The following is a 19,017-nucleotide window of genomic DNA, read 5'->3' as shown; positions in this document are numbered from 1 at the left end:
AGCCAGTTGGTAGGTTTTTACAGAGCGCCAACCAGAACGTTACGTTATGCAAGGAGGTGAAGCTGCTATGTTGTTGTCCCCCCCCCACTGATTTACCTGTGTGTGTGTGTGTGTGTGTGTGTGTGTGTGTGTGTGTGTGTGTGTGTGTGTGTGTGTGTGTGTGTGTGTGTGTGTGTGTGTGTGTGTGTGTGTGTGTGTGTGTGTGAGAAAGAGTGAGACCACAGACCTTTATTTGATGTATTTCAGTGGTATCCCGATTCTAAAACCCCATTGACTTTTCCCCGTAAGGTCCGGGACTGCCTTCCGACTAAAAAGACGACATCCCCGTGGTAGTCTCTCATTACCACCACCGAGGTGCCCTTGAGCATGAGCAAGGCCTTTAACCCCAACTGCTCCAGTGGAGCTGCTCAGTGGCCAGCAGATCAGACTCTGGTTGTACTGGTCAGCTTCCAGGTGTCTGCCTGGGGGAAGAAACTACTAATGTCTGATGCTCCGGTAACGTTTTTTTGGATGGGAGGAGTGGCTGTTGTCTTTAATGATGTTCTGAGCTTTCTTTTTACAGCGAGCGGTGTAGATGTTATGGAGTTGTGGCAGTTCTGTGCCAATGATTTTAGCTGCTGCCTTCACAATCCTCCATTACTTTTTAGTTTTTTAATATCTTGATTAACCAACAAGGTGTACACATGTAAGCCACCACAGCCATAGGTTACACCGTTACATAACGGAAAAAGACCAAACGAATCAACCACTATTCAATGTGTTGAGGCAGCAAAGCCTCATTTAACTTGGGAAGGGACACAGCAAAGGGGGAATTACGGGGCGACATTAGCATCAGGAGGTAGAGCTGTCGTCTGGGATTAAGAAGGTTCTCGGTTCGAGGCCGGCTTCTCCCGGCAGCATGTCGAAGTGTCCTTGAGCAAAGCACTGAACCACCAACTGCTCCTGACAAGCCGGTTGGCGCCTTGCATGGCTGCCACCGCTGTCGGTGTGAATGTAAGTGTGAAAGGGTGAATGTGAGGACTTTAGAAAGTGCTCTATAGACCTTATTCGCTAACCCCGGACAGCGCCATATTGTTGACATACCGTCCTGCAGCTGACAACTATAGTAACGGCCTTATTGTCGTTTCTGTTCCATTACAAAATAGCGATAGTGATGACAGCAATGAAAACCCCAGAGTTGTTGTTTGTATGCTGCCGTTAATGCCTGTAATAATAAACAAAAGAAAAAACGAGGTGAACAGACTTTGCTGTGAGGAGCTGTCAGAAAGTTTCACCTGTCTCTCTCCCAACTATCCATACATCTCCTGTGTGCCGACGTATATTCCGTCTCGCTCCCTTCACGTCTGTGGACGGTAGAGATTATTGCTGTCATTACTACAGCCATGCCTAATGCAGGTCACCATCCGAACACAATTGGAACGATACAGGTAACGCTAACGGCGGCTAACTTCCTATAAACGCTGCTCTCACATAGGTTGTCACTTAAAGGCCCATTCCGTTGGTTTTGGCGAGAAATAAATGTGCACAAAGTGTTTATTATTGGCACTGAGTGAATGCGCCTTGACGTCACTTAAAAATGCCGACCAGGGGCGTTTCTCTCCGACCAGCCGTTCAGAAGATACATGGAAAACCGCAGTTTCGAAGTGGATAGCATCTCCCGCCACAGCTAGAGGATGTGACGTCTCGCGCGTTCACGTCGAGCTTGTCTCTTGTCCTAGACGCTAACAGGAAATGGCTGAAGTAGCTTTTAACGTTACGCTCGTCGCTAGCTGCTAGCTAAAGGAAACAACAAACACAGACTCCAGAAAAAGTCCAGACTAAATAAATAAATATTTATCTAATGAAGCCCGTCTGGCCAGACAGCAGCAATGTGACCGACATCGGGGGGAAACTAGAGTCAGGACTGTGTTTTCGGTTCATGAAGGGAACTTGCTGCTTGTAGCTAGTGTAATGTGGTTTTGACCAGATAACGTTAGCTGCTTGCTAATGGATTTTCAAGATTCAAGATTTTTACTGTCACTACGTAGTACAAGTATCTGACCACCTGGTCAGAAACTCTGCTAACATTACCGTCTTGTGTGAAGTAATGCAACCCTAACGTTACTACCGTTATGCTTATGGTCATGGAACATTATTGTTTGACTGCATTTAGCTGCGGTGGTGATTCGTTAGCTTGATGCTATACGCGGCTAACTGATAGATTTAGCTATATTTATAGAAATTACCACCAGCCCCACTAATAACGTTACTGTCTTGTGTTGATAATGAATCTAACAGTCGGAAATATGCCTAACGTTAGCCTACTGTCTGTTATGCTTACGGTACATTGTTTGACGGTAGGCTACCGTACATACAGGGGGAGCAGGCTATTTCCTGGCTTGTGCTAACATGAGTATCCACTTCCCGCAGGCTCTGACTGCAGTGGGACTGCACATACTAGTAATGTTAGCTTGATGCTAATCGCGGCTAACTAATATTAATTTACATTTATAGAAATTACCACCAGCCCCACTAATAATGTTACCGTCTTGTGTGGATAATGAATTTAACAGTCCTAAATATGCCTAACGTTACTGTTATGCTTATGAAACATTGTTTGATTGTTCAGTTTGGTCAACTCCAGGCATTACCGTACATAGGGGGAGCAGGCTATTTCCTGGCTTTTGCTAACATGAGTATCGACTTGCCCGCAGCCAATGCAAGCCAAAACACGACCAAACATGCTACAATAACGTCCCCTAATTCATCCAGAATCCTTCCTGGGCATCTCGAGGCTGATCTGACCGATAAATTGTCCAGGTTGCCGTTTCAAGTGACTTTTATGAGTTAACGTTACAAAGCAACGAACAGCTCTGCTGTTGCCAGGCAACTGCTTGTGCGCGTGCGAGTATGGTGCCCGCGCGGCAGCTCGTTCACACGCTGCCTGCAGTTACACTAACGGCCACCGGCGTCAGTAATAGTGAGTTTTGACGGATTGGGCCTTTAAAGCGGCAGCGCTATGTCAACAATATGGCGGCGGTGGGCGTGCCCATACGTGAGTGACGTTAATCGAATAAGGTCTATAGACACAGCCCATTTACCATTTCATTTGAACAACATGAACTGTTACACAATCCTGTCGCCAAACTGACATGAGCTTCAGCAGCTTGCTTTCATCAAATACATAAAAAAAACAAAAAACAGGCTGAATGGTTTTTAGACTTTTTCTAGATATCATGATCTACGGTGGACTGCACATAAATATATATATTTTTACATTCAGTGAAGCTGTGTTATAGGCTTTTTGGACCACCAGTAGATTAATTTTTCTTTTTTTTTCATAAGGTCCGTGACTGAAACGTCACAGAATAAATTTTACTGCAAGTTCGGACAGTGTGCAGGACTTTCTTTTACAATTTATGAACGCTTTGTCCTTGTCCCACGCAACTGTCCCGGAAAGGAGATGTGCAGAGTTTTTCTTCCAACTCCTTAAATTCTGAAATATAGATTGCTGTTCTTTCTATTGCCTTAATGCCATGTCTATAACCATTTAACAGTTGTCTTTATGATGTGATGATACTATAATTTGTGTTATTTCTCATGTTTTATGATAGTTGATCCAATCATGCAAATACAATATTGATCATTCTTGATCACTAGTCTTACCCCCTCAAACACATTTGTTCTATTATTTATTAATGTATAGCATTGACTCTGTGAAACCAACTGCTAAAAATGGTTAAAGCAATATTCCACTTATTTTAAAATAGGGGTTATTTGGCATTGACCTCCATAAAAAGCTGAATCACTAATCATGATCAGATGCAGCTGGAACAAGTTTGTAGCGTTCAGATTTTTACTTTGTGAACAGATTCAACGACGGATCAGCTAATATATTCGTCAGAAAATAGAAAAAAATTGCCTATTTTGTGGTCACATAATAGGCTATTGGCAGCAGAGTCGCATATCTCCATATCATACAAGGACTATGCTGGAAATAATATGAAGTTCAATCACATCAGGCCAAAAGCAACACAGTTGCAGCTGCAAAATGCAGGAGTAGCCTCATGTGAATCATCTGTGTGCAGGCGATCCCATATTAAATTGCTTAGATGTAGTAGGCTATTCTAGCATGTATGACCGTCCAACCCAACAGCCTCAGCTCTGTTGCACACACGGCACTGTGCGCTCTGGAGACGTTTATGTAACCTTTTTACGCCGGTTTAGTGATATTTCTCTACTCACCATTCAGCTGCAATCAATTGGCGGGGTCAAACGTATCTAGCCTACTTGAGAGCACAAAAATGAATATATAAAAACATTCCAAAGTGGTAAGTAGGGCTTAATTTAAATGTAGCCTGCAACAAGTGCAAGGCTTCAGTCCTCGATTAATTCAACAGGAGCCATATGTTTTTTTCTTTCTTTTTTTCTTTTTCATTTGTATGCAATGTATTTTTCATATGGGGACTATACAGACTATATGAATGGCGACTCGCTGTTTCCAGAGAGCTGATTGGTAAGCAGGTGGGTCTTTCATGGGTCTTGATCTTATCCTCTGAACTTAAACTGCTACAAAGCAGGTTAGCCGTAGAGCATAAGTTGCTATGGTGATCTATCCCGGTAAGAAGTTAACTAGCGTTGTGGTACGGCAAACCTAGGGTTAAACCTGAAGTTACTATTCTAAGCCACTAATCTTGCTTCGTGGTACAGGCCTCAGGAATGCCAAACATGGTTAGAAAGGATAGAAATAAATGTATAATTTAATTTGAAGTACTAAAATGATGTAATAGCACGGGTTCAATTGTCAATTGTGTTGCTATGAACATTCTTAACCTTAGAAGTGGATAACTCAAGTTGTAATATCTCAATAAAGAATATAGATTTTCCATATAGGTTCAAACTAAATTGGGATTGAGAGAAACAAGCTGTTCAGAAAGGCAAAATTATGTTCTAAAGCCTTGTCAATAGCCTTGTCAATAGTCAATTGAAAATCGCAGTAGCAAGATCTATTGTTGAATCTGTTCACAAACATGTAAAGATACATCATTTATTCAAGTTTCAGGCTTTTTCAGTATTTTCGTGGCCTCATTCAAATGAATGGGAGGTAAAAATCGGAACACTACAAACTTGTCTGATCTTAAGGGCTGAATAACCCTCATGTTACAACTAAGTGGAAAATGTCTTTAATGTTGATGAACAGGTAGTGGGAGGGCGGCCAAGAAAGTTGAAAGGTGTTCCTTCTATTATCTTCTCATGTTTGGACTACTGTAAATATGTTTTATAATTTGTCTCATTTTATACTGTGGCCTTCTTGTTTGGACTGGTTTTAATTCATTGTGAACCATTGATTGCTTGTTATCGCAGTTTGTCAGCTGTTAGAAAACAGCTACGTATATAAAGATTTTGTATTATTCTTAAAGCGTATGATTGTATAAACAGTGTAATTACAAAAAAGAATGTCACACTGTCCATAATTTGCTTTAAGTTATTGCCTTATTTCTCAAAATGCTATTATAGGCCTACTGTGTTTTTATTATTTCTGAACAATCCAAATGTTCTGCCACCATTAAATCAGGTTCCTTTCAATTAATATTTATTTATTTATTATTCAGAGTCTGTGCATTAGGATAGCTTTTAAATGATCCTGTACTTCTAACTTTGTGAGAAAAGGCAAAAATGTCCCCCACCATAACCATTTAAAGTATTTCATGGGTCCACGGGTCATGAAAGTTATGGCCCATTTCCACCGCTGGTATTGGCGCGGCTCCGCCCAGATTGTTTCAAACTACTTTGTTGTGTTTATGATTAATCTCTCGAGACAAACTTTCGACTTTCATCGGAAATCTGTCGGCAAGCTTCGTGAACAGGTGTGCAACAGGCTCACATGCTGCGCTTTACCGGATCAAAATGGAGTCGATGTGACCGGTGTGTAGTCGACACGTACCGTTTTCAGTGTGTACCAAGTTGCTACTTGCTACCCATGCTTGCTACTAGGAAGAGCTAGAGTTGTTGTTTCCTAGCGACGGAAGGATTTGAGAGCAACACGCAGGGAGGGGAAAGGAAATCCATAAATGGTCAGAGCCGGTCGGTTGGAGCCAAAAACATGTTTTTTTGTTTAACCGATGGGTTCCCAGATTGCAATATTACTGTCTGTGTAGAGTAACTCATTACTTTATTACACTCTATTGCTCTATACTCTATTACACTATTTTTGCATTACTTTCACCAAAATAACTGCAGTAGCAGAATGACATCGCTTCCCCAGAACCATCCCAAAAAATAATTTAAACCGTTTTGAAGTCACTGTAAACCGTCCAAAATTCTAAATGTTATGATTTTGTAAATTAGTAATATATTAGATGTAATATGTTACTTTTGTAATGAGTTGCCCAACACTGTTCATAACCGCAGTGTAAAAGTTCTGTGTAGGGATTTAATTTTAAAGTTGCAAACGGACGGCAGATGTGCAGTCGCTATGGTGACGAGTTGTGGGCGGAGGTGAGTAAGCTTGCAGTGGAAGCAGACACTGTATCAGGTCGAGGTGAGTAAAGCCGAGTTGAGACGAGCCGTACTATGCAGTACCATCAGGGCCGCTGCTGGCCATTTGGGTGCCCTAAGCGTAATTGTTTTGTGGTGCCCCCCCCCCCCCCGGCAAAACTTTCAATAACTGTCAAACGAAAGACTGCAAAATCATTAATTATGAACGATACTAGTGTATCACAATTGCAAAGAAACAATTGTTAGAATTACTGTACATGTCAGCAAACAAGCGATTGTTAAACTGTACATGCAAGCAGGGGCAGACTGGGATCATAATTCAGGCCGGGCATTAGATACCAAGCAGGCCAGGCCGATACAGGCCGACGTGCGTGCCGGCAGCGGCGAAAAATTTGGGCTGTTTGAAGCCCAATTTGGGCCGTTTGAAGCCCAATTTGGGCCGTTTGAAGCCAGATTTGGGCTGTTTGAAGCCAGATTTGGGCCGTTTGAAGCCCGATTTGGGTCGTTTGAAGCCCGATTTGGGCCAGTTGAAGCCAGATTTGGGCCGTTTGAAGCCCAATTTGGGCCGAGTCCAATTTTACAATGAGATGCACCCACTTTAACCCTGAATAAAGTAATAAAACCACTACTAAACCAGTAGGCGGCGCCTGGCCTGCTGTTCAGTGAGTGGCCTGGTGCCCTCAGTCACATGATGCCCTACGCAGTCTGCGTACTCTGCGTATAGGGTGCGGCGGCCCTGAGTACCATGCGGTGGAAACGAGCCATTAGAGACTGCTTCTTTTGTGATGTCATTTGTCCCCTTTTTGGCTGGACTGCTGACTGATGGAGTTACACCATTGGCCGGCCGGAACACGGTCCAGCCATAGACTAGGTTTTGACCTAACCTTGTTGGGCTGATTAAGTGTCATGGCCAAGACTAACTAATCAGTCTCTAATGTTGAATTCATCAATTGTTTTAAACGTCTAAAATGTCTGAAACAGCTAAAACAAAACATATAAGTGCCCTTATGTCAGGGGTGTCAGACTCATATTAGGTAGAGGGCCAGATTTGTTCAACTGAGACCTCATGGGGGCCGGATTTTTTTTTAAACTAAAATCAATTTGACTCTTACCCATTTACTTCACAAAAGAAATACTGCTCTTTCCATTTCTCTTGAAACTGCCTGCATTCCGTGTCAACCTTTCTCTTTTTCGACAGCATCTTGTTGATTACTTTGTTTTTGGTAGGTAGCCGAATGCGCGATTCAATTCCAGCGTGGCATCATGGCGGCTTTGTTTACACCTGATGACCTACTGACATACTTCCTTCTTGTAGTGCAGGTTAATTAACTTATGAATTAGCTCTTAGCTTGCTTATTAGCTACACGTAGTTCATGATAATGGGGTGCAAATTTAATAATAATAATTTATTTATTTTTTATTTTTTTTAATATTCCAAAATATCTCGCGGGCCGCGGGCCGGCCGTATCTCTGACAACCCTGCTTTATGTCATTTATCTCCTTTCTATGGCTGTAATTACTAATGTAGTCTAATTATGAATGTAACAGGGGACATCACTTTCACACTCGAGTTGAGTTGCATTAGTTGCTGCTCTGATTTTCTTGCCTTGCCTTTTTGTATTGACCACTGTTCTGATGTTGTGACTTCTGTACATTATTTCTTAAATAAAAGACTGGACACAAAAAATAATCCACATAAATGTTAGTTGAGTGATCTTTTATTAATAGTCAACCATAGGGCCCAGCAGGGACGTGCACAGATAGACCCCAGGTGGCACCTCCCCCCTCCCCCTGAAGGATAAGTGCCTTTTTTGTAAGACACGTCACAGCCAACATGGCTGTGTTTCAGAGGCTCTAGCCGCTATGGGTCCGCTAGAGTCTCTAGTGCAAAATTGCAAATGTGCAAAGTCTGTCTGCTATATGGGCCTTATGGTTTCTGACGTGCATACTGGTTTAGCAGAGAATAATAAATGGAACAATTACAATAGGAACCCACGCACTGCATGCTCGGACCCCTAAATATATATTCTTTATTATGCTGTAGTATTAACACAAACAACTGAATCATTTCCTACCCCATAAAGATGTTTTTTTTTAAAGCATTTCCATTAATTTGCTGAGGCGAAAACCACTGGTATAAGGCATTGCATGGCCATGCTCTACTGCTAAACGAATACTTTAAGCAGAGGGCTCACAGTGCCTCCTCCACCAGAGGGGACCGTGAGGTGCCCGACAGGCGTGCCGCTTTCGGACACAGTCAAAGATAGTAAATTGTGGAACAGACTTATCGCTTACAGTGTCTGACTTTTAAAACTCATTTGAAGGAGTGGCTTAAGGCAAACCAAACATGTGACCACCTTTGATTAGACCTGTCGTCCACTGTGTGCAGTGTGTATACAAACTGTACATACACACCACTGTTGTGTTTATGCACTGTGTGCAGTGTGTATACAAACTGTACATACACACCACTGTTGTGTTTATGCACTGTGTGCAGTGTGTATACAAACTGTACATACACACCATGTTGTGTTTATGCACAGTGTGCAGTGTGTATACAAACTGTACATACACACCACTATGTTGTGTGCAGTGTGTATACAAACTGTACATACACACCACTATGTTGTGTTTATGCACAGTGTGCAGTGTGTATACAAACTGTACATACACACCACTATGTTGTGTGCAGTGTGTATACAAACTGTACATACACACCACTATGTTGTGTTTATGCACAGTATCTGTCTTGTTTTGTACTTGTCCCTTTTATGTGAAAAAAGATTAATGCACTTTAATGCCAAAACAAGTTCCTATATGTTACATAACATAATGGTGAATCAATGATATCTTATTCTGAGTGCATCACCTGGCTGCCTGGTTCAGCCTTGAGTCAAATCCTAAACTCTTGTCAATTCACGTCCTACTGTGCTGCTGTGTACTGTATATTGTGTGTTTTTATGATGTTTTATTGTAATGTCAACAACCTGCAACAGGGACCACAGATGTAACTTACCCTCTGGCTCTGGCATATTTACATTTCATAAACAAATTGATTGTTACACAGACCTCATCGAACCCACTTCATTGACTTGGGCCTAGGCCCTATAGATAGGCCATCGGCAACCTTCTATAATTTACAATAAGTGCATCTCAAAGCAAACTATGTTATATAGGTACTCGGACACATTTAAACCAGTTAGCCTAATTCAGTACACAGAACTCACAATTCAACAAGACTCAATAAGCATTTCCCGCAACCCACGTAACCTGACACACTCATCTCGTATTAAGTTGTGATATCCAAACTCCGTTTTGGAGAAGTTACTTTGAAAGCATAGCTTTGTAACCTACAGTAACACTTCACAGTGGAAATAGTTGAACTACAGCAAAGCTACGCTGGGGAGAACTCTATTTTGATTAACCAAAGCTACTTAGAGAAAAGTATTTCAAACTACTTTGTTAAAAAAATGCAATGTGATATGAAATTATAACAAAATAAAATACAAAAAAGAGGGGAGGTGCCAGCAAAAAATGCCACTCAATTAGAGTTCTTGAAAAAAAGTACCCAGTTGTTCACATACATCAAGCAAAAACATAAGATACCCCACTATTCATGGGGAAGTGCAAGGAATGTCAGCTTTGGTTTTGTATACTATACAATGTCCATCAGTCAGACATATAGGTTTACTTCTAAAATAGCAGATAGCACCAAAACACGAATCATTCCTTTCCTTTCATGGCCCAAAATTGGAGTTGAATGACAAGCAAGCTGCAGTAAAATGTAGTTAAACTACTAGCTGAATTACATGTAGTTCACTGCTCCCCACATTGAACATAGCAAAGTCCTCAGTCAAAGCGTTAATACACCGTTGTGTCCCCTGCTTCCCTTCCATGAGCTGAAGAACAGTTGTCCTGGAGGCCTGATGGATCACAGATCCACAGGCGATCATGGACAGACAGACCGCTCCCTGTGGGGCACATAGCAGCAGATACAAAATATTGTATCTTGCAGCAGAAACTGGAAAGCCTGTGACAGTGAAAACACATCTAATGGTTAACTTTGCAGAACTGGAGAACAGAAGAGTTGCTTTTGATGATCCAAAGGTGCTATGTTGGCCACCTTCCTTGTGATGAGCTCTTTTGTGTGGAGGATGATCACATCAGCTGCATCCTTTACTCTTTTATTGCCACAATATGCAAGATTACATGGAGGAATTTGTATGGTGTAAGTGTGCATCTGGAGGTGAAAAGAAAATAAGACCAAATTGCAAGTGCAGTCAAATCTACACGAATAGGAGGGGTGTTATAGGCGTTCAGTTTCAGAGATGGAAAGTAACTAAGTACACATACTTTGTTACTGTACTTAAGTAGGATTTTCAGGTATCTGTAGCCTACTGTATGAGTATTCTTCTGACAACTTTTATCTTTTACTCCCTACATTTTAACACAATTATCTGTACTTTCTACTCCTTACATTTCCAAAGCAGACTAGTTACTTTACTGTAGTTTTAATTTAATGCACAACAGACAAAAACCATGTAACGGTTTGTCTCTCATCTCACGCACAGCTTTCATGCATACTGTATGTGCACTTTTTTCCCCTGGAAAAACCATATAACAACATTATTAATCAAAGTATAGTTTTTATACATCTTAAACATGTTTGGAGGGGATCTTTTAAGTTTAATAGTCTTTTATTATATTATTATGATGCGAGTTTCAGTTCCCTTTTCACAGAAACAGCCGATAATACTTTTTACTTTTATACTTTATTACTTTCATAGACTGTACTTTTTTTCTTTCTTTTTTTTTCTTTTTCTTTTTTTTACTTTGACTTAAGAATAAAGAAATTGAATCAACTTCTACTTGTACCTGTCTTTTTTTTCCTTTTTTTTTTTTTACACAACTGCTAAGTAAAGAATGGATGTACTTTTTCCATCTTCCATCATGTAGTACCATCGTTCAGTTTCCTTCACTGTTTCTGTCCCTTGTGGGCATTCAGGTCCTGGCCTGCCTTTAGCTGCTAGTTCATTTGAGCATGCAAAGCATTTGTTTAAGAATGATGACCTCAGCAGATTCTTCCTTGAGCCTGACTCTATTGTAGGTCTCATGACCAACGGGAATGAAACTGAAGGCAATGTGTTTTGTGTGTCATACATACAGTCAGCACATTTTTAACATTTGAGAGGTGTGACTTCTCTCTGAAGGCATCGGCTTCAATCTCGCTTTTGAACGAACGAGCCAAAAGTTGTTCCTTGACGATGTAAACCTGCAGACAGAGGCTTCTGCTTAGACACCCGACTGCTTCTCATTCTCTCACTTTCGTTGAGTCCAGATGTTTGCTTGTTAATCATTGTTTGATATAGCCTATCAAGTGCAATGTGGGACAAATATGAGTATTATATATCAATTGAAAAGCCTCTGTGAGATCTTTTCAGTGCCAAAAGGGCATAACTGCTGCCCTTGCGCCCGTTTGACACCAAGCAAAACCCCACTTTTGACACTGAATGAGCATTGTGGGTAGAGGATTCTGACTGCACTTTTAGTTTTAGGTCCAATCAAAAGGCATGTTGACATACAGTATAATGCTATGCATGATCACATCGTTTTAGTGTCATATCCTAATTAATATTCTAGGAGGTCAAATATTAGATGAATGTAAATATGTTAATACTCCCATGAAAACTTAGGCCTATAGATTCAAAATGTTAGGATGTTAGGAGTGTGAAGATGAGCTCTCATTGTAAGACTGCTCATACACTGAAGTTATCCCTCAGCCCCCACTTAGGTTAGTTTCAGTGTTTCTATGGATTAGACATCTTGTAAAGGATTTGAAGTCATTCAGGCAGAAGCATCAGTTCCAATCTGATGCCTTCAGTTGAGGAACAAATAAACATTCATTAGACATATTATTAGAAACCTTGCACAATGTCTGCGAGTAGTAGGCCTATTTCATTTCCCAGGTCCGGAACCCACTCGCAGATTAATTTGTTCCTACCCGGACGTGCTGCACGTCGTACATACTCGGACACAAACATGGCTGCCGACATAGAGCAAATTTTCCAAGATTTCATTTTAAATAAAATTAGAGAAATTGAGGACCAACATGAAGATAATGGGTGGGTGAATGCATGTTATATATATCATCTTGTAATAGTTCAACACGATTGATTAAAAAAAACACATTGAGGAACATGTTTTTTCGCAGCTGTAGTTGGCGCTAGCCCCTCTGCAGCATACAAACGTTAGCTAACGTGTTAACGCTAAATGATAGAAAGGCTATTAACATTGACGTTTAACGTCAACGTTACTGCTAGTAGTGAGTTCATTTAGCCCTTATTGAAAGTGGTTGGTCCACGGTACATGTGGGGCTATTTATACCTTAACGTTAAACAATGAAGAAATTATATGTTAGCCTAGCGGCTAGTAATGGGTTTTGGTTATATAACGTCATTTCCACTTGTGTAACGTTAATTGTAATAGCTAGAACCTCAATGCTATTGACAGTCGCGTGCGGCTTGAGTGATGATTTTCCTGCTACACTTCAAAGGAAGCATCACTTATTTAAGGATTATGCTATTTGTAATTCTGATGCCAATGTCAGAACTACAAGACACGGAGTATCTGATTCCGTCCAACACAAAGTCTGGAGCTAGTCTAAGAGTTCTCATTGTGTAGCTGCAGGATAATTGTCCCATTCCTCCTCAATGCAGCAGCTCCAGGTTTTAAATCTGGATGACTCTGGCTTTCTGTCTAACTTAGTGGCTTTGGAGACGTGACTGCCAATATCTCGGCAGTCACGTCTCCAAAGACTGTTCACTCACAGGAGAAATCAATACCCGCATGCAGGCAACACCATCGGCCTCTTGTAGACTTAGGGGAAGTGTTCGATTGCAGAGAACTCACAGTAGAGTCCAAAATCAAAGTCTACAATCAATGTCTATGACCGATTTTAGTACACGGCAGTTTGGACACTATCATCACCAAGTGTGCCAACTTAGCAGGTGGCACATAAGGCTGATATTGAAAATTAAATTGGGTTGTTTACTTGTTTTAATGTTTTGTGACCAATGACAAAGTCTTAGTAAGAGCTGTTGTGGGAGATATCAAGCTAAGGCTTGTAATCAGGATGGACAATGCTAGACCTGTTAAAAACCTGCTATGACAAACTAATCGGTTCTAGACCAGTTGGACGCCCGAGATTCAAGGACACCTGCAAGACTGCTTCCGGGTGTGGTGAAGTACTTGACACTTGGAATATTGTTGCCAATGATCGTCCAAAGTTTAATAAGTGATTAATATCTGCCTATCTGGTTGCAAAAAATATCAAATAAATCATATAACTTAAGTATACAGGACATCAGATCACGGTACCATGTAAAACCTTTAATAACACTTATGACCTTGATCTAATTATTGTAGTAAAATGACATGATCCCTGTGCTTGATCAATAAGTGATATCAGCATTAGCAAGCATTCATTGTTATAATACAGTTGGTCAGGGCTCAAAAGCAGGGCAGGAACAGGTTGGTCAAGTGAAATTGGATCCATTGATTTAGAGTCAACCACAAGGCATTTAAAGGAACAGCTCACCCTAAAATCCAAAATACATATTTTTCCTCTCACCTGTAGTGCTATTTATCCATCTAGATTGTTTTGGGATAGTTGGCTGGGTTTTGGAGATATTGGTCATAGAGATGTCTGCCTTCTCTCCAATACAATGGAACTGGATGGCGCTCGGCTTGTGGTGCTCAAACCGCCATTTTTTTTTTTTTTTTTTTTTTTTTTTTACTAAAAAGCAATGTCTCTTTCCAGAAATCATGGCCCAGTTACTCAATATAGATAATCCACAGACCTTGTTGTGAGCAGTTTCATGTGGGAACTATTTTCTTTTGACCCACTTTCGAACTACACCCACTAGCTGCTAGCTAGTTCCCACATGGAACTAGCAGCAGCTAGAGCAGCAGCTAGCTATAGTGTGTAGTAGAAATAGTTTGTACATAAAACTGCTCACAAGTTTGTGGATTATCTTGAGTAACTGGGTCATGATTTCTGAAAAGAGCCATTGCTGTTGAGTTTTTCAATTGTATTTTTTCAGCGCTTTCATCACCACAAGCCGAGTGCCTTCCAGTTACATTGTATTAGAGAAAAGGCAGAAATCTCTATGGCTGATATCTCCCGACCCAAACCCAGACAACTAACACAAAACAATCTAGATGGCTAAATAGCTCTACAGGTGAGGGGGAAAATATGTATTTTGGATTTTAGGGTGAGCTGTCCCTTTAAGCAAATTGCATCAGTGGTTGATTCTGGCCCTCAATATTAGGGCTGGGCAATATCGATTTCATATCAATATTGTGATATGAAACTAGATATTGTGTTAGATGTTGCATAAATGTTGTCTTTTCCTGGTTTTAAAGGCTGCACAGGTGAAGTGCAGGCTAGTGACATTTTAAAGTTAGAATGTGTCGTAACTCACTCACTTTTTCATGTATACAATGACGAGACATCGCAAAAAGTTTGATCATGGAAATTTGTTTAAAAGTCATGGAAATCCACCATTGGTCAGCCTAAATCTGTATGAACCCTGATAGAACGCTAGTGCGTGAAACCTGCCAGATTAAATAAACCACAAAAGAATCTAAAAGAATAAAGGGGGAAAAAATGGAAAAACAGAAAAAGAAGCAAAAGTTGTGAAACCATATTTTATATTTCAGCACCAAAAGCACTGCCAATCGTAAATTCAGCTCAAGCAGGAGCCTGGCCGTTGACACCAGACGTGCTTTGCTCTGTGCTGGTCCCAACTGGTACTGACTTCCTGCCTGACTTCACGCATTCGCTCGCTGCTTGCACAAAAAATAGAACAGACGCCAAAACTGGCCCTGCAGGGTGCACACGGCGCCCTGCAGCCCATCTGAACGGGCTAATCTGTTAACAAGGAAACTGTCTGCGCTTCGTGGCTATTCACGACGCCTCAGCGTCTGGTGTGGTTGCACGGTTAAGAATAACATGCAACCGGGTGTTAAACCATCTCCTCTCTTTAGAATAACATGCAACCGGGTGTTAAACCATCTCCTCTCTTCCTGCCGGCCTTTTCTTTCTCTGGCAGTCCCGTTGCGCCGCCGGGTTGTGCCGGCGACGGGGGCGAAGCGAAGGAAGCCAACAAACAGGAAGACGCCAGTGGCAACAGCTCCCAGAAGAAACATAAGAAGCACAGGAAGCACAAAGGCAAGAAGAAGAAGAAGAAACGAGAGAAGGAGGAGAGGGGCAGCAGCTCGGAGTCCGGGGCGGAGTCAGAAGGAGGTGCCAAGCATCAGCTGAGGTGAAGCCTTGTGAATGACTTTCCTGTTGCTATGAATCAACTAGTTAACCCAGTCTCCCCCTTCCCTCTGGAATGCATCCTACCATTGTTTTGAAGAAAACAGGTTTAGGCAGCTACATTTATGTGAGTAATGAAATGTTTCAAGACAACTGGGAATTTGGAAACTTCTTACTTGCAAATAGGAAAAATCTAATTGAACCCCGCCAACCCGCAATCAGTGTTGTCATATTTTGCAAGAGAAACAAGCAACCAGGTCTATGGAAACAAGCCCAAAATAATCTAAAAAAGAAATGTGTCTAACTCTGCTATTATTATTTTGTTATAGACGGGGAACACCAACAGAGGAGAACAAAGAGCAAGGTAAGCCTTCTGTTCTCTGCCTCTCTACAACTTTTATCTTATCTATCTATCTATATATATATATATATTAGGGATGTTCATTTTGAACAATTTCCATAATCGAAAATCGGGAAAATTAACGATCAATTATCGATAGCGTAATAATAATAATAATAATAATAATAATATTATTATTATTATTATTATTATTTTTTTTTTACTCTGGTCTGGTAATAACATTGCGCGTTCTCGACCAGCTATAATGGCGATGCCGCTGTGTAGTAAGAATATCAGACACTAGCGCTGTGGCCAGGTAAACAAACATCTTACATGTCAGGTTACATGATGGCAATCAGCATCTTCCAGCTTAGCTGACAGCACAAGAGTCAAATCAACAGGCCTGAGCCTCACTGAGGTCCGCAGACCACACTTTTGTCTGTGTCCCCGGCGCATGCCGGTGTGAATTCCCCATGTTTAAAACAGTTTTGTTGGCACAAAGGCCCGTGTCCAGCCAGAAAACTAGAGACGCTCCACCTCACGTTAGTCGGCTGTGCAATGGAGTGGGGCGAGGAGGAACGAATTCCACCCAAACCTAGTCCGCAATTTTTTAATAATAATAATAATAATCGATCAAAATTCCACATGATGAATCAATTCCTTAACGATCAATTATCGATTTTCGATCATTGATGAACATCCCTAATATATATATATATATATCCCTCATTAATTGACACGTTAGTTGAATGGGGTGTGCCTAAGGCTGACATAACACTGTCATTACCAATACATGACATCTGACATGAATTGATGTTTATAAATGTTGTCTTTAAACTGCCATTCAGTTGATGTCACATCCAATGTAAGTTGACATTATTCTTCTGGATGTCCTTGTCATGACAACTGACATTAGCCAAGGTAAAATAACCAAGGTAAAATAAGGATAGGTCATAACAGGCTTCGTTATCAAACCAGAAAAAGGTATTAACATGTAGTACTTCATCGAAAGGTTCTGAGCAATGTTAGCTGACTGTACGTAAAACAAAACCAACACAAATCTACAAGATACAACACAAAAACATGCAGCTGGGTCACTTTTGAGCCTTAATAATAATGAATAACAATGAATAATTTGTACTTTGTGAGTACAATCATATGCATAGATATATCTTAAATTATGCACTATTGTGAATGAATTCTGTAAGGTGATTTATTTTGAATGTCAGAGGGGAGTGGTGGACTAACCCCGCCCCCTCAGCGCGGCACACACACCTGCGGCCGGTTGGAAAATGTTAACAGATCGCTCAACCCTAGTATGTGTAGTTTGTGGCGCTCACACATGCTTCACACTCTGTGTTACACAGTACCCAGTCAGCCACAGGAACTTTCCCAACCACTAGCTCACTACTACTACTGTGTGTATATAGATAGATATAGCAATATTGACTGCAGTAGACATACATAGGAAATAGGAATGCAAAATCAGAGTGGGCAACACAGCGTGTGTTGTATAAAATCAGAGCGGCGCAACACAGCGTGTGTTGTATAAAATCAGAGTGGGCAACACAGCGTGTGTTTGTGTTGTATAAAATGATTGTGTTGTATAAACTGTTTGTCCAGGTAAGGATAACACAGCGTGTGTTGTATAAAATGATTGTGTTGTATAAACTGTTTGTCCAGGTAAGGATAACACAGCGTGTGTTGTATAAAATGATTGTGTTGTATAAACTGTTTGTCCAGGTAAGGATAACACAGCGTGTGTTGTATAAAATGATTGTGTTGTATAAACTGTTTGTCCAGGTAAGGATAACACAGCGTGTGTTGTATAAAATGATTGTGTTGTACAAACTGTTTGTCCAGGTAAGGATAACACAGCGTGTGTTGTATAAAATGATTGTGTTGTACAAACTGTTTGTCCAGGTAAGGATAACACAGCGTGTGTTGTATAAAATGATTGTGTTGTACAAACTGTTTGTCCAGGTAAGGATAACACAGCGTGTGTTGTATAAAATGATTGTGTTGTATAAACTGTTTGTCCAGGTAAGGATAACACAGCGTGTGTTGTATAAAATGATTGTGTTGTACAAACTGTTTGTCCAGGTAAGGATAACACAGCGTGTGTTTGTGTTGTATAAAATGATTGTGTTGTATAAACTGTTTGTCCAGGTAAGGATAACACAGCATGTGTTGTATAAAATGATTGTGTTGTACAAACTGTTTGTCCAGGTAAGGATAACACAGCGTGTGTTTGTGTTGTATAAAATGATTGTGTTGTATAAACTGTTTGTCCAGGTAAGGATAACACAGCATGTGTTGTATAAAATGATTGTGTTGTACAAACTGTTTGTCCAGGTAAGGATAACGAGGGAAAATCCAAACGGCACAAGCGGCACTCGGCAGGAAAGAGGAAGAAGAAGAAGAGGAGGAAAGACGGAGAGAAGAGCTCGTCAGATGCCGACTCTGAGCCATGGTCACAGCAGAGGGAGGGTAACTGTGGTAACAGCTCATCGTCAAGGCGACGGGAGGACCTACCTGACATCATCCCAAAACAGGTAAAAAAAAAACACAACAAACCAACCAAAAAGAAAAACTGAAAGATAGAAAAAGACAGCACTTCAAAACTAACAAGTTTAATAAAGTATATTAAAGTATAGTGCCTTCAGAACGTCATCAACTAGTTTGTCGTTTACCAACAATGATCCCTCGTATATCCCGCTGCGTGAACTGGACGGCCGAGGCCCTTGACTGATTGTTGAACTTCCATTTTTCTATCTGTCAGACTGAGTTCATTCCTCACTAGCAAACGGTCAGTAGACAGTCACAAGATATAATATTAATCAGACTGGAAATTATTAACAGTTGATTGTTCAATGTA

At 40.9% G+C, this 19,017-nt stretch overlaps 2 protein-coding genes across 6 annotated transcripts in view; both read left to right on the top strand.

Annotated features, from left to right (window-relative positions):
• The window catches only part of LOC310773984 (uncharacterized protein), a 67,111-nt gene extending 60,442 nt beyond the window's left edge, over positions 1–6,669 (top strand). For 3 of the 4 annotated variants that reach the window (XR_014552569.1, XR_014552570.1, XR_014552571.1), the window contains 2 exons: positions 289–1,488; positions 2,989–6,669. The gene's annotated coding sequence lies outside the window, so the exon portion shown is untranslated. Of the gene's footprint in view, positions 1–288 lie in introns of all 4 variants that reach the window. The other variant, XM_083634030.1, reaches the window with a different exon arrangement.
• A 5,847-nt stretch (positions 6,670–12,516) lies between these two features.
• The window catches only part of sonb (SON DNA and RNA binding protein b), a gene marked incomplete at its 5' end in the record, with an annotated part of 44,793 nt that continues 38,292 nt past the window's right edge, over positions 12,517–19,017 (top strand). For both annotated transcript variants that reach the window (XM_083633461.1, XM_083633460.1), the window contains 4 exons: positions 12,517–12,599; positions 15,591–15,803; positions 16,129–16,163; positions 18,495–18,694. In XM_083633461.1, coding sequence (XP_083489587.1) covers positions 12,517–12,599; positions 15,591–15,803; positions 16,129–16,163; positions 18,495–18,694 — 531 coding nt within the window. The remainder of the gene's footprint in view (positions 12,600–15,590; positions 15,804–16,128; positions 16,164–18,494; positions 18,695–19,017) is intronic.

The sequence above is a fragment of the Poromitra crassiceps genome, assembly GCF_964638095.1.
Source record: "Poromitra crassiceps genome assembly, chromosome: 3".
Lineage (NCBI taxonomy): Eukaryota > Metazoa > Chordata > Actinopteri > Beryciformes > Melamphaidae > Poromitra > Poromitra crassiceps.
This window is presented reverse-complemented; position numbering and strand designations above follow the sequence as displayed.